This window comes from Lacerta agilis, chromosome 7 (assembly GCF_009819535.1).
Source record: "Lacerta agilis isolate rLacAgi1 chromosome 7, rLacAgi1.pri, whole genome shotgun sequence".
NCBI lineage: Eukaryota > Metazoa > Chordata > Lepidosauria > Squamata > Lacertidae > Lacerta > Lacerta agilis.
In genome coordinates, this window is record NC_046318.1 from 80,702,510 (window position 1) to 80,717,677 (window position 15,168).

A 15,168-nucleotide genomic window follows, 5' to 3' on the forward strand; every position below is an offset into this window, starting at 1 on the left:
ACGCAATATTCTAAGTGTGGTCTGACCAGGGCAGAATAGAGCAGGACTATTACTTCCCTTTATCTGGACACTATACTTCTGTTGATGTAGCTAAAGTATAGCATTAGCTTTTTTTGCTGCTGCATCACACTGTGGACTCGCGTTAAGCTTGTGGTCTATTAAGACCCCTGGATCTTTCCCGCATGTACTGCTAGTAAGCCAGGTGTCCCCCATTTTCTTATTACTGAGGGGCTGCGTATCAGAAGACAAGGAAGAGGAACCGAAACATTAGCAGACAGATTTGGAGAGGAACTGGGCTAGAACTGGCTGGCTCTCTTAAATTCTATGTGCACTCAATTATTTAGATTTATGTAAGAGCAGGACTGACTTATTTCCCATTCCCCACAAACACAAAAACCCAGATCCACCGGCTCATATTGAAATGTTTATTAAGATTGAACTGTATAACAATGGATTGAACGCATGTAAATGTGAAATAGTGGTTTTTTCTCTCTCTTTTAAACTCTACATTCAGCCATTTCTATCCATAAATGGGTGGGTGTGGGGGAAATTACAAAGAGACCAAAAGTGCAGAACAGTTAAACTGTTTCTCATGCAACAAGTCTTTACCTTGAAAACCAGAAAAGGAAAGCTCTGTGTCAAAATCAAATCTCAGAACATTCTGCCATCTAATCCACTCAGACACATTCATCGGTCACATTTCTTATTTATCCCTTTTTCCTCGTTAAAACTCGAAACATTTATGTGTTTAACACACACTTATAAACATTGCTAAACTCAGCAAGAGCTAGTATACTGCCCCAACTTAATAAGTTGATAAACAAGAAGTTGTCATATGGCCAGTTCACAATGGAACTAAATATATATATTTACTTATATTTTTTTTCATTAAGAGATGCCTATATGCCGCTTTTCACCAGGGGAGGCATTTTTAAAATTTTATTTTTATATTCAAGTTGGCCATTTGGCTACCAAGGTTTCAGGTCCATGTTGCAGCAGAAATTCAACAACAACAACAACAGCGAAGTACATAGCGTAGGAAAGATCAGATGATCAAATTTGTATTATCCAGGAGGGAGGTTATGCTTCTATCGAATTTAAAAACAAAACAGAACTGAAAGTCAATGCTAACTCGGGTGATGGCCGAGCTGGACAGAGCTGAGATTTTCTGGATTCTAATTTTATGAAATTACGACACTTGACTTTTGATCAATGAGGTAAGCTATTTTGTTACCTGAAGAAGAAGAAGAAGAGTTTACATTGGAATTCTCCCTCTGCCCCAGAGTTTTATTTACCTGGGCGCTTTTCATAGGAAGTTAATTTACAGACAACTATCTGGAAAATGCATAACCTCTCCAACGCCCCTTCTGTTTATCAGAAAGCAACATGGTATGCATGTCCTGTTCTCCTACACATCAGACAAGGGTGGCTGCAAGACCTATCAGGCATCATTTTGTAACTCTAGGGTGATTCCTCAAGTTATTGCATCAGAGCTTTTAGGTGCACGTGGAGAGAAATTTACTGAATCTGAAGAGAGATGCGTTTAGAAGGAATTCCAGCAGCTCTTGCTTGTTCCACAGCTGCGTATAGCGAGAGAAGTTGCAGCGGGTGGAATTCTCCCTCTTAGGCAACTGTTTGTTTTTCCCCAAAAGATACCAGAGCCCTCGGGCAGTGGATTTAGTCTTTGCTCTCGTAGAGCAGATCTGCAAACGGATCATATCAACGCCGCTTGCTCAAAGGTGGTCCGGTCTACAAACTGTGCAGAAGCCTCTTCACAGCTTCTGGCAAAGACCACCTTGAACACGCACGGAGAATTTGCACAGCAAGTTTTCTGCACCCAGGAATTATTCCGGCAACTTGAAAAAAACAAACAAAAAACCCAGCACCTTAAGGCTAGCCTACCTGCAAGTTGCTGAAAGGAAGAATTCATCCCATCTAAGGTCCAAGTGTCACCTGACTCTTGAATTGAATTGAATTTAACTGCCACAAGGAAGTTGTACATGTAAGAGCTCTATGCTCCTGGAATTCATGTGGGTGTTTCCGAAACCCTTCCTCCAAAAAATAAAATAAAACGGGGGCATAAACAAGTGTTTCAGCAGAAGATCCATCCTCAGTAAAACTTTTATTATGGGAGCAACATGAACCCTGGGTAGATAATATCTGCTTCTTTTTCTTCGTTTTGCAAATGGAATTCCCCCCTCAATGCAGTCTTGAAAACCTTGTAGCCTGGCTGTTTAAATGACAAAGCCTGCACGTTTAAGAATCCATAGTTAGGAGAAGACACACACAGGTGAAATTTGGTATCCTTTTTCTTTCTTTCTTCCCAAGTCACTTTTCCCCATTTCTGTGCAATATTTTTTGTGTCTTGTTACATTTATTTGGCCTATTAACAGGGAGGAAAAAATCAAGGGGTAGCTGCAAATGAATAAAAACCAAATCACTCCCCCCCCCCCAAGACACTTCAGTTACTCAAAAGTTGGTACATGTGCTTACGTGGGGAATCATGCAAGATTTCAGGTTGTGTAAGAAACAACTAATGGGTCCTGGATCCAAGTCAGAGCTGACTGCATCCTGCTAGCAGACAGAAGGGAAGGGTAGGGGACACCATGTTTCAACGTACAGTGACAACAGCATCAGAACGAGGCCCAACCCGTTCCATTTTAATTCATCCTTAACCAGGCCCAACCCCTTTTCATTTTTAAAATACAGAAAAAGCTTTCCGGCGACTGAATAGTGAAAAGGTGGAACCAGAAGAATGCCAGACGCCCAGGCGAGCTCCCCAAATTGAGCTGCAAAGAAGAAATACTCTGCTGGGTTTTAGTTATCATGCTGTGTTTTGGGGTGGAGGGATGTGTCAACTTTGGCTTTGCAGCCGAACAGCTTCACCTCCCTCCGCAGCACAAGAGAGTGTCTTAAAACGGGTACTGAAAGCTGCCTTTAAAGACCACAGAAATGAGACCGAGTGGCACCTTTCAAGATTATGACTCCATGCAGGTAAGGTCAGATGAGGTTAACTGCCACTCTCATGATATGGTCATATTCTGGGTTGCAGACCAGAAATTGCAGCCGTTCTGCCCTTCTCAAACAGGTTTCAGCAGAATGAAGTCAAAACTGGAACTCAGGGCAGTTGATGCTATCCTCCCCCCCACCCCAATATATCCTGGCTAAGATTTGTCTTCTGAAAAATCCAGCCTAGGGACCCTTTGCCAGAGGTTTCAGCCATAGGAACCGACAAGGAGGAAGAGAACAGACATTCCCGGCAGAGGCAAGATGGCCTCCTTTGCCGATCCTTTAAAGAGAGCTTTCTTAACCACCAATTTCATGGAATGGCCTAAAGTAAAAAGCACTGGATGGGGCCAGGAAGAATCACACAGGTTCCGGTCTTCCAATCTCCCGACAGCCTCGTCTCCTAAGACAGAAAGAGGAGGATCAGTCGCCCACATGGTGTGGTTGGGAATCCCGAAGAAAGCCTGGTTGACGGAATAGGCAGGGGAGAGATCCGAGTATCGAAAAGAGTATTTGGGTGCAAATCCCCATGTGCAAATAAGGAGGAAGAGGTTATTGCTTTTTTTCTCCACAAGTTATCTTAAATATACAAGCTTGAAGTCCAGTTGGATATTGTCACAGGAAATCAATTTGTGTGGGTTGTTCTTTTTTTATTTTTTAAAAAAGATTACATATAACCCTATCAAGCCTCACAAAGTCCAATAAATGCTGCCCACATGACCAGATTTCTGATGGCAACTACAGAAGATTTCCAGCGTGTTAAACGTGCCTGTGAGGCAGACTCTGCTCCACAAAGATTTGGTTGAAGGTGCGACGTCTCAAAATCAATGAGAAAAAGGAAATGTCCCGTTATTTAAAACCAGCAACAGTGTGCTCTGTAAGAGACAGACGAAAGAATGAGATGTAAAAAATGATGTAAAAAAACTCAGTGGCTGACGCTTCTCCTAAGGAACCTTGGAAATGGTGGGGTTGTTAGCATGTGGGGGATCCAGAGACCCAAAGCCAAAACCAGACCTACAATTCCAGGGTGTGTTGGCCTTAGATCTGCCTCATAGCTCCCTGCAGCATGTCTAAACAGCTTTCACAGCCTGCATAGGAAGACGTTTCCCGATTCAGTTCTGTTCCAACTGAATGTGAACTTCAGCATCTGAAGAAGGCAAATGGGAACGGCAATGATCCCATGTTGGGGTTTAATGAGACGGGACCAAGACACTAAATGCATCTACAAAGAGGAAAACACACGACTGGCTCCCAGACAGAATTTGGGGATTGCTCTTCCCACCTTGGCTCTGGGCTCATCTAGGCCCATTCGCTCCAAGTTCTTTGCATCTCTCCACAGACAGCAGCATGTCTTGGCTTGGAGGCTGTAGTTCAGAAGCCCTAAAGAGCAAATTCTAGAGTGCAGGAAGGGAAATGCCATTCAGAATTCTATGCCATGAATGTTGAAAGTAACAAGGAAGGTTTAAGCCCTGCTACAAGGCTAAATCTCTCGTTTGCCCATGTTCTCTTAACAAGGCTCCAAAAGATCAGAAAGTTTACCAAGACCTGCCATTTCTCTCCTAGCACCATAATGCACGATCGCGTTTCAGGTTCTGGCAGAGCCAACAGTGACGCCGCAACAGCAGAGCTGGTCAGAAAGCAAGTGTTCGTAGGAACCAAGGAACTGCCAGGAAGCCTCCAAATTTCGACGTGCTCTTCTAAAAATAAGCTTTTGAGTCCTCCGAAAAGAAAGCTTTCCCCTTTTTGGAAAATAAAAGTAAAATAAACACTTGCCTGCCTCATTCTCAATAGTTTGCGCAGAGCAAGGCGGAGTCAAGGGGGGGAAAGAGAGCTTTCAAGGAAAACAAATGTCAAGGCCAAATGGGTGACCTACAAACTGCACCAAGGGGAGAGATCCAACTGAGAGAGCGATGAGGCGTTTGAAACGGAGAGTGTTCCCTTTTCGCCTCCTCTTCAAAGCCTAAGGCAGGATTCAAGCCTCAAGTGGCAGCTTCCTATTTTTACAAGCTTTCGAGAGCGATGAAGTGGGGTCCACTTAGAACAAGGTGCAATTTATGCAGAGAACCGTTATCTCAAATTAATGCCATGGAGTAGTTTTTCAAAAAAGAAGAAGTCACATGTGTAGTGAAAGGAGACTTTCCGTTTTGGTGGAGGCGAGAGCACTCTTGGTTGGCTACAAGCTCCTGAAAGGTTTTTCTTTTTCTCCCCCCCCCCCAAATAACTGGATTGCTTCAGTAGTCTGATACTGTGCTCTGAAAAGAAGTTTCAAACAAAATGCACCAAATAGTCGTCTTTTTGGGGGGAGGGGTGGGGGACCTAAGGGGGACCCCATACATTTAAAAAACAGTTTGTGAAACCCTGTATATAAAATGAGCATTCATGAAATCCTCCTGGCCTCTAAAAAGCCTATGCAAACCCTGTTCCCTGCCCCCCCCCCAACTGACAGAGGTAAAAATATGTAAATTGATGGAGAGCTAAGAAACAAACAGGAGATGCCATCAAACTACCCAGAGATGCCAGCCAGGCGATTTCCATTTCAGCTAGGTCAAAACATACATACATTGACAATTCAAGTAATTGATTAAAAACTGCTTTTCATTCTGAAATATATAGGATAGATAGGATTTTTGCTTTCGAATTGCTATACTTGCAGCATGGTTCAAGGCATGCATTTTAAATAGGCGAGTTTGAGGCAGCAGAAATCTCTCGCAAGAGCAGCCTGGGTTCACTGCGGTTTCAGCCTGCAAACCAGCTGCGGCCTCTTTTGGCTCTCGCTGCCTGCAAGGCGCAAGGGAAACATGCAAGGAGAAGGTGCGCCCCCCCCCCACTTCCAATGAGAAGGACCTTCTAGGCTGGCTGTTCCTAAGGACATCCTCTAACAGCCTGTCGATCCCCAGCATTGACACCTGACTTGGTATCAGAGCCTGGCCTACCCAACAACCTGCTATGTGTGTTACTGCTATTGTCCTGAACTCAGAATTTGGGGATTGGGAGGGGAGGGAGTCTGGGTTGAAAGGACGTGGGAAAACAGCTTAGTAAGACTCCGGCATACCTAGGAATAAAGTTACAGCATTTTTAAAAAATGGTGAATTTTGTTTTCTTTAAGGCCCACAGCTGTTTCAAGATACATTTTCTTTTTTAAAAACAACAACAACAATAACAACAACACACGCACACACTCTCTCTCTCTTTCTCTCCAGGCTGCAGTTATCAAGAGGTAGGCCTTTGGTTTACGCTTGCGGGAGCGAGACCGCCTTTCAAAACTCTCCGCTATCGCAATTTCCAGCCCAGAAGTTCAGAAAAAAGTGCAATCGACGACCCCTTTCTAAACAAAGGGGAACCTCACAGCCCGCCTGCAGAAACTGACAGCGGGGAATCTGCGTTCCCATTAGCAGCTTCGTCACAAAGGAGATGATTGGCTTTCAGGCGCCACCAAAAGATGAGAAGAAAAATAAGTCAAATTCTGACCGGCTCGCCGATCAAAACAGGTCACAGAATGTTCCACTGGTGCTCCTTAGAGCTACACATGCCGCCTCCCCCCCCGTCCCGAGGCCTGCCGAAAGTCCCTCCCGACCACCGAAACATTGCCATCTCTACGGCGAAGAGATCACACTCGAGGAATCCTCGGCAAGCAACAGTCGGTGGGGACGGGTGCTCCAAACAGCTTGGATCAAAAACAAAACAATAATAAAAATTAAAGCGACAGCAATTCTTGCAGTAACTGATGCAATACGTCCAAGGGAAGTCTGGGGGGGAAATACTTAGTAGTAATTGCACGGAAAAATAATGAAATCCAGACTATGGTTCAAGGGGTGAGGAACATAAAGTAGAGAACCGTGGCTGAAAACTGCATCAGTTTTAAAATACACCAACCTACTAAACTTGCAAGGTCTGAAGGAGTCAGAACAAAAATCAGAAAACTTCTCTGCAAAAGCCGCAGCCAGAATTGCTTTCGTTTTTTATTACAATTTTAAAAAAATGGTGGTGCTGGCGGAAGGGAAATAAAACTGTCCAAATGGGTAATTTGAGAATTTTGAAAAACCGCCATGTGGTCTAAAAAAACAAAACAAAGCAAACCACACAAGAACGTTTTCCTGCCCATCAATAAAAGTCACCCCGGAAACGCATTTTCTCGCCATTAAAAATACCTCTAAGAAAGGAGATTTTTCTGGATTGTAGAGAAAGCAATCAGCATCAAAGCTACCTATTCAAGGCTACCCTAAGACTATGGAATTTCATCTACATTTTTGCATGAAAGAACCATTTCAATCTGATGCTGCAGCAAGGATGTCCTTTGAAAAGTTCAGATTCCGCTTTGCAAGAACGTCCCGATTCATGCACCTGAAACGGCTTGGAATGTGTGCAAATGGCGGCGGCTCGCTCAAACGGCCGACTCGTTTTCCACTTCCGCCATGGAGGCTTCTTTCCGAGAGAGCTTTATCACGGTCGGCTTCTCCCCATCCACATCACCGCCACTCTCGGCCGCCTCGGGAGGCGCCAGACCTTTCTGCTCTTCCTTCGGGCTCTCGCCGACGTTGGGGTAAATCACCAGGAACGTGGCCGTCAGGAAGCCCAAGAAAGACCCTACCGACGCCACCATGGGTATGACCCGCACGGTGCCCACAGCGTCCACCACTCCTCCCAGCGCAGAGGCCACCAGGATCTGGGAGATGTAGACTTGGCAGGACAGGATGGCGCAGTCTATGCCAAAACCTCGCTTTGAGTTCCCAGGGCTATGGTGGATATACTGAAAGAGAAAGGGACAGGAGATGCTATCAACCAACAGGGAATCAGGTAGCAGAGCACACATCGCGTTGCGATATCTGAAGCAGCTTGCTTTGGGGACTGACAGCCTGGGGACAAGTCCTCTACGTGGTCCGTGGTCAGGAACTGCAAAGAGGTGGAGGGAATGTTCTATCATATGTGGTGGACCTGTAAAAGAGTATCGGGAAATAATCTATAATGAATGGGGGGGGGGGATGTTTAAAACTACAAATCCAAAAAAAAAAACCAGAGTGCTTTCTGTTGGGGATAATTCAGAATGAAATTCCCAAGTGTCAAAAAAGAAAGAAAGAAAGGTTATATGCGCAGCTTCCAGATTTAACATATGGAAGTAGAGAACGGGAAGAACATACGTTTAGAGAAGATCGGAAAACGTTTATTGAATATGTGGGGGGAAACTGTGCACACCTGAAAAGGTTGGCGGCATTAGGATAAATTCGACAGAGTAAATAAGGTTTGATGGATGCATTGATGGAATACTGAATGGTTTAGTTTTTGTAAAATGCGCAGGAATCTATGATATGAAAAATGAACCATGGAAGGAGAAGAACGGAAGCCATTGATATTTTAATGATGTTAAAATGAGTATTTTAAATTGTATAACAGAATGCGTTTGTGTGTGTTTATATGTATACAGGTGAAACTCGAAAAATTAGAATATCGTGGAAAAGTCCATTTATGTAAGCAATTGTTTTCATTAGCTACTGGAGTTTAATATATGAGATAGACTCATGACATGCAAAGCGAGATATGTCAAGCCTTTATTTGTTATAATTGTGATGATTATGGCGTACAGCTGATGAAAACCCTAAAGTTGAGATTGTTAATTTGGGGTTCTCATCAGCTGTACGCCATAATCATCACAATTATAACAAATAAAGGCTTGACATATCTCGCTTTGCATGTTATGAGTCTATCTCATATATTAGTTCACCTTTTAAGCTGAATTACTGAAAGAAATGAACCTTTCCACAATATTCTAATTTTTCGAGTCGCACCTGTATGTTAGCAAAAACATAGGAAAGAAGAGATTGTATAAATTTAATTTAAATTTATTTTTTGTAAACATATATAAGATTTCGAGTTTTACCTGTACGCATATGTATATGTATATGTATATGTATATGTATATGTATATGTATGAGGAACTGGCAATCCTTGGGCCAAAAGCAGCCTGAAGTGCTGCTTGCTGGATACTGGGCTTTCCAGCTGCAAACTACGATTTGACGGGCTTGTCTCCCTCTCTTCCCATTCCCTGAAGGCTCTCCTCCAGAGCTTAAAGACTGACTCTGCAGGTCTGAGTATGCCGTGGCATGGCTTCAAAGCATCCAAGCCCCTCTGTGCTGGCTGGGCCTGATGGGAAATGTAGTCCAAGACACCTGGTCGGGGAAGGCTGCAGCAGACAGTGGCTGGGCTGGATGGATCTGGGGTCTGATGGTTCTTGCCCAACTCACGTTCCCCAACACGAGAGGGGAGGCGCACACCCGGCCCACGGCCACATACCTGCTTGATGTCGTGATACTGGCCTAGAAGGGCGTAGGGGCAGTAGGATATACTCATGGAAACGATGCCCATGGAGCTGATCATGATCATGGCGACGTACACATTGGGGAACATGGCCATCACTGCCGTGCCGATGGAGAAGCCCAGAGTGCCCAGGATGTAGATCACTCGGATGCTGAGGTCGTAGTTGTCCAAGTATTTCTGTAGCAAGGCTGCAGAAAGGGGGACAAGCATGTCGCCATTAGAGAAAAGCGCCCCGCGCTCTGGGTGCAATTAGGCTCCCAACTCTCCCTCATTAAAGCACTTCATTGCCAGGGTCTTCCTCGGCTAACTTCCCCCTTACTCGATTCTATCTGTCAGCCACACACACACACACACACACGACTTCTCTGGTCTGGGGTGCACAGGCTTTCAGCTGCTGGCGCAGAACCTCTTACCTGAACATACAGCTGCAGTAGCAGCGTAGATGACCAATCCCCAACAGCCCATCTGAACGCCGGCATTGTAGGCATGCAGTTCGGTGGAATTTGAAGGGGCCTGCAGGGAAGCATTAATAGAGATTTAAGCAAAGGCCACACTATGAACAAGAGCATGGAAGCGTCAATGTTTGCACCTCTCTGCCTAGCCAAAGACTGATTGATTTTATTAAATTTGCACACAGCCCTTCACCCGGATATCTCAGGGCAGCTCAGAACATTAAAAAACATTAAACAGATAATAAAAACAAGAAACAAACAAATATCTCTCCCCAATACATTTAAAAGCACATAGAATATTAATCAGCCAAAGGCCTGGTTGAAGAGGAACATTTTTGCATGGTGCCTAAAAATCTTCTTCTTCTTCTTCTTCTTCTTCTTCTTCTTCTTCTTCTTCTTCTTCTTCTTCTTCTTCTTCTTATTATTATTGAATTCTTTTAGTTCACAAGGAAAAAAAAATACATTGACCAATATCAGGTAGAAATAAACATCTTATCCAACCATTCACCAAAACTTTTACACCATCAAATAAATTTGCTTATATAATTATTTGAGTTATTTGGATCATACTTTCTTCTTACAAAACTAATCACTCTATACCTTAACTAAAAGTCGTATCTTAAAAAAAACACAAAAAACGACAAAAGCAAAAAAACAAAAAATCACACAAAGGGGAAAAAATTCTAATTCTACACCCTCTAGACCAACTTCCTGACAAATCCCTTTGCTTCAACTGAAATTGATTTGAATGTTTACAACACAGCATAATCTCGTATACATACTTTCCAGTACATTCTTAAATAATTTTTTACTCCTCATTCTTTCTTACAACTTATTGCCATTCCCTTTATCCCTCAAATACTGGCATGGTTACCAAGCTTTTATTATATTTTAACACATAGATCTTTTATAGACCTCCCATTTCCCAACAAATTTCTGCTTTGTATTTCCTCTTAAATTATTTGTTAGTAGAGCCAACTCAGCTAGTTCTTGTAGTTTGATTTGCCAGTCAATAATGGTGCCTAAAAATCTAATGAAGGTGCCAGACGAGCCTCCCTGGGGAGAGCATTCCACAAACGGGGAGCCACGGTAGAAAAGGCCTGCTCTCGTGCCGCTGAACCTCTTGCGGAAGAGGCACACAAAGAAGGGCCTCAGAAGATAATTGGAGGGTCCAGGTTGGTTCCTATAGGGAGAGGAGGCCCTTGAGGTATTCTGGTCCTGAGGCATTTAAGGCTTCACAGGTCAAAACCAGAACTTTGAATTGGGCCCGGAAACTAATCGGCACCCAGTGCAATTGGGCCAGGATTTACACTTTCGCTTATTCATCTAGCTTATTTTCAATCTGTGTTTCAAAGAAAGATTCTCGAGAAACTCGGAACAATAAAAGGAGTGAAATCAAGACCAAATCGGCCACAAAGCAATGCGATTTTAGGCCACAAAGAACCAAACTTCAAAAGCTCTCGCCTGCCAGGTTGCCTGGAGGCGACACCCCGAGGCAAATGGTGATGAAACAAACCTGGGACGCCGTCAAACCTTGGGAAATTTATTTGCAGCACCCTCTGCTTGGGCTGAGCTAATTTGCAGAGCGATGCCAAATATCTATGGAGAGGAGGAGTGACTCTGCGAGTAGAATACGTTGCGGAGGCAAGCTTTGCGACTCACCTTGGGGTCGCCGTTGAAAATGACCTGCCCCATGAAGTCGGTGTAGAACACGGCTTCGGCGATGATGGAGAACCAGGTCAAGAGGTGGCAGACGCAGAGCCGCAGGAGCTCCTTGGGCATCTTCAGCATGGACAGCCACAGGAGCCGGACGGTGGTTTCGGTCTCGCCTTCCTCGCTCTCGGTGTCGCCGCTGGAGTTGGTGGTGCCGCTCTGGTTCCTGTGCCGGTACCTCTGCCGCTGCCTCTTCTGCATGTCGTAGATATCGTTCATGCTCCGCGAGGACTTGATCAGCACGATGGCGTTGGCCCGCCGGAAGCGGTAGCGGTGGGAGCCGATCTTGCCGTAGTAGGAGAAGGTGTGGGAAGGCTGCCGGTAGAACATGTGCTTGCGCCTGCGCATGGAGTTGGAGGTGCTCGACTGCTTCATGCCGATCCTCGTGTGCCCGTTCAGGAGGTCTTTTGGTAGGGAGCCGTTGCTGTTCGGGGCTTTGGCTTCGTTCAAGTGATTATCAAGTAACATGTCCTCCTCCTTCTCGTTCTCCCTGAGGAAAGCAGACAGGCGGTTGAATTTGGACTTCATGTACTCCTGGCTGGCGCTGTGCGGGGTGTTGGGGTAGGAAGAGTCCTGGAAGATGGAAGGCTCGATTTCGTGGAGGAAAAGCAGCTCGGATTCCATCTCCAAGGTGGCGTCGGGCATGTGTAGGACAGAGTCGCTCTTGCTGCGGACAATGTCCACGTCAAGGAAGTCCATGTTGAGGTCCTGCTCAGACTGCACCTCGTCCCGGTACATGGAGCTCCTGTAATGGTCTTCCTCGCTGATGACGTTCAGGCGGCTCAGGGGAGGGAGGCTGCCGCTCAGCTTGACGCTCGAAAGGGTGTCGGCTTCGTCGTCGATCCTGTCCTGCTGGGGGTTGTATTGCTCCTCCTCAATGCTGCAAAGGTGGAGGACGACGGAGACGGAGAAGATGATGGCGGCAAAGAAGAAGAGGACTTGCTCCTGGGAGACGAAGATGACCCCAAAGAACGTCTGCATCCAGTCGAGGCCTCCCAGCATGTAGCCAATGGCCCCTCCGAGACCTAAGGAAGGAGAGAAGGGCAAAAAGTTTTGCGCTGGGCTTTGGGAAAAGGCTGGGAACCACGCAAGAGGGCGAGGCAGCGGTGCCTCCTATCTGGCCGCTACGTAAAAGAGGAGAAAGGCCTTCCTTTTTGGAATCCATCAACAATGGGGGAACAGGTTCCGCATCCGGTAACAGAAGCTCCCTAAGTTTGATACAGTTAATTTGTTTAGTTCAGCTGAGAACTGCAGCTTGCCAAACAGACAGAACTTGCTTCTGGCACAGCTGCGGGCAAATGAATGGAGCCGAAAGCAGTCATTTCAGCAATCAAGCCAAGCCAGGGTTTCAGGTTGACCATGGTTTGGAACCCAAAGCGTGGTTTGAACTTCCAACCATACAGTAAAGCCAGGAACATTTTTCTCTCAAGTTTCCTTCAAACCAAAACTTCTTTGCTCTGCTTTGCTGGCTGATCAACCCCCCCCCAAAGAACTCTGGTGACAGCTGACTTTCCTTAACCGTGGTTTGGTGTCATCTCAACTGAGCCACCTTGGGAAACAGGGTACAATCTTAAAAGGGAAGTGCTGTTGGAAGTTTAAGTATGCTCTTCTATGGAATAAATTGAAATAAATATTATTTAAGGAACACAGGAAGCTGCCTTATACGGAGTCAGACCCATGGATCCATCTAGCACTGCACTGTCCCACACTGACTGGCAGCAGCTTTTTGGCATTCCAGGCAGGAGGCATTCCCAAGCCCTACCCAAAGATGCCTGGGACAGAAGCTGGGGCAGGTTTCTTTACAGAAAAGGACAGACAGAATCACATACCAGCTGAGAAGGCGTGGATGTTGAGCGCCATGTCCTGTTCCTCGCTGTCCACCACGTCCAGCAGATAGGCCCGGATCGGCCCCTCCGTCGCATCAGCACAGAAATCCAAGACCACCACACCCAGCACAGTGAGAACGATGCCGATGGGTTGCTTGTCTGGGACATCTCCGATAGCCAGGCCTGGCAGGAAAGAAGAGCAAAGAAAACAGGAGCGCGTTTTCTCTCTCTCCCTTCTTCTTTTCCTCGTAAAGAACCGAGTCAATAACAAAATAACACTCCTTTTTATTATTAAGGAAACAAACGGATCTCCTTAACGGATCGGCTGTCAAGACGAACTGCTGGGAATATCCCCTGGCCGCTTTGGGTGGGCATTTCAACCCTGTGGCATGGGCTAGGCCAGGCCTGGTTTGAGGGCTTGTTTTGCATCCGAGGGACTGACACAATGTGTTTTCGATGAGCACATTTTTATTTTGCCTTGGGAGCTCTCGGTTACCTGCTTCTTCCCTTGTCAGACAAAAGTTGGCCGAGAAGGTCAGCTCAGGTTAAGGTGGTGTTCGAAAAGTTTATTACACAACTTGTGGGAGGGAAAAAAAACCCCAAACAGAAAAAGGAGGAAGTAATGAAATGTGCATGGCTACAACCACACCAGAGTGAGGAATGTACTCTTTTAAAAAAAACCAGAGCTGCCAAGATTTGAAGCATTTACTGCGGGGCAAGGGGGGCTTTTAAAATACACGTGTTAAAGGTAAAGGGACCCCGGACCATTAGGTCCAGTCGTGGACGACTCTGGGGTTGCGGTGTTCATCTCGTGTTACTGGCCGAGGGAGCCAACATACAGCTTCCAGGTCATGTGGCCAGCATGACTAAGCCGCTTCTGGCAAACCAGAGCACCGCACTTGCACTTTGACGTGCTTTCGAACTGCTAGGTGGGCAGGAGCTGGGACCAAGCAACGGGAGCTCACCCCGTCCCGGGGATTCGAATCGCCGACCTTCTGATCAGCACACCCTAGGCTCTGTGATTTAACCCACAGCGCCACCCACATCCTCAATTGCAGGCAAAGCCCTGAGCGTTCTAGTGGGGCAGATCTAATGTTCATGGACTGAACCACCTCAGGGAGATCAGAGCTTGCAGGCTTTCTAAGTTCAGAGCAGGAGGAAGTGCTTCAAGTCAAGCAGGGGAGAGAGGCTGCATCTCGGAGGTGCAGCGCGAGCTCTGCATTCAGAAGCTCTGAAGTGCAATACATGATATCTCCGGGCAGGGCTGGGAAAGACCGTGGATCAGTACAGAGAGAAGCCTTTCCCTGCAGAAGACAGCTTTGTAAGTTCCAACACATTCCCTTTCCATAAGCTTCGGGAGCCTATTTTACAAAGCGTGAGCACTCGATGGTGCTCCTGTCCTCAGGATGAGAATGGCACAGAAGCGGGGGGAACTAATTGTTTTCCAAATTTGTTTATTACTGCAGTTACAGGTGGGTAGCCGTGTTGGTATGCCATAGTCAAAACAAAATAAAAAATCTTTTGAGTAGCACCTTAGAGACCAACTAAGTTTGTTCTTGGTATGAGCTTTCGTGTGCATGCACACTTCTTCAGATACTGCAGTTATATTCTGCTTTTCCTCCTCCCCTTTTTACCCTCACAACAAGCTGGGGGGGGGTACTGTTTTGTTTAGTTCTTGTTTTTATTATGTCATTTGTGTTTTTATCTTGTATTATTATCCTGCAAACCACCCTGAGATCTACAGACGAAGGGTGGTGTACAAATAATAATAATAATAATAATAATGTAGGCTTAGAGTGTGTGACTGGCTCAAGCGCAGCCAGCGAGCTTCGTGGCCGAGCGGGGATTTGAACCCTGGTCTC

The 15,168-nt window shown here is 45.8% G+C and overlaps 1 protein-coding gene across 1 annotated transcript in view; it reads right to left on the reverse strand.

Moving 5' to 3' along the window:
- Positions 1–6,980: 6,980 nt before the first annotated feature.
- The window catches only part of SLC45A4 (solute carrier family 45 member 4), an 82,963-nt gene continuing 74,775 nt past the window's right edge, over positions 6,981–15,168 (reverse strand). The window contains exons 5-9 of the mRNA XM_033155927.1: positions 13,310–13,489; positions 11,430–12,505; positions 9,729–9,828; positions 9,292–9,503; positions 6,981–7,753 (exon numbers count right to left, since the gene is read on the reverse strand). Of these exons, the coding sequence (XP_033011818.1) occupies positions 7,388–7,753; positions 9,292–9,503; positions 9,729–9,828; positions 11,430–12,505; positions 13,310–13,489 (1,934 nt within the window). The 3' untranslated portion in view covers positions 6,981–7,387. The remainder of the gene's footprint in view (positions 7,754–9,291; positions 9,504–9,728; positions 9,829–11,429; positions 12,506–13,309; positions 13,490–15,168) is intronic.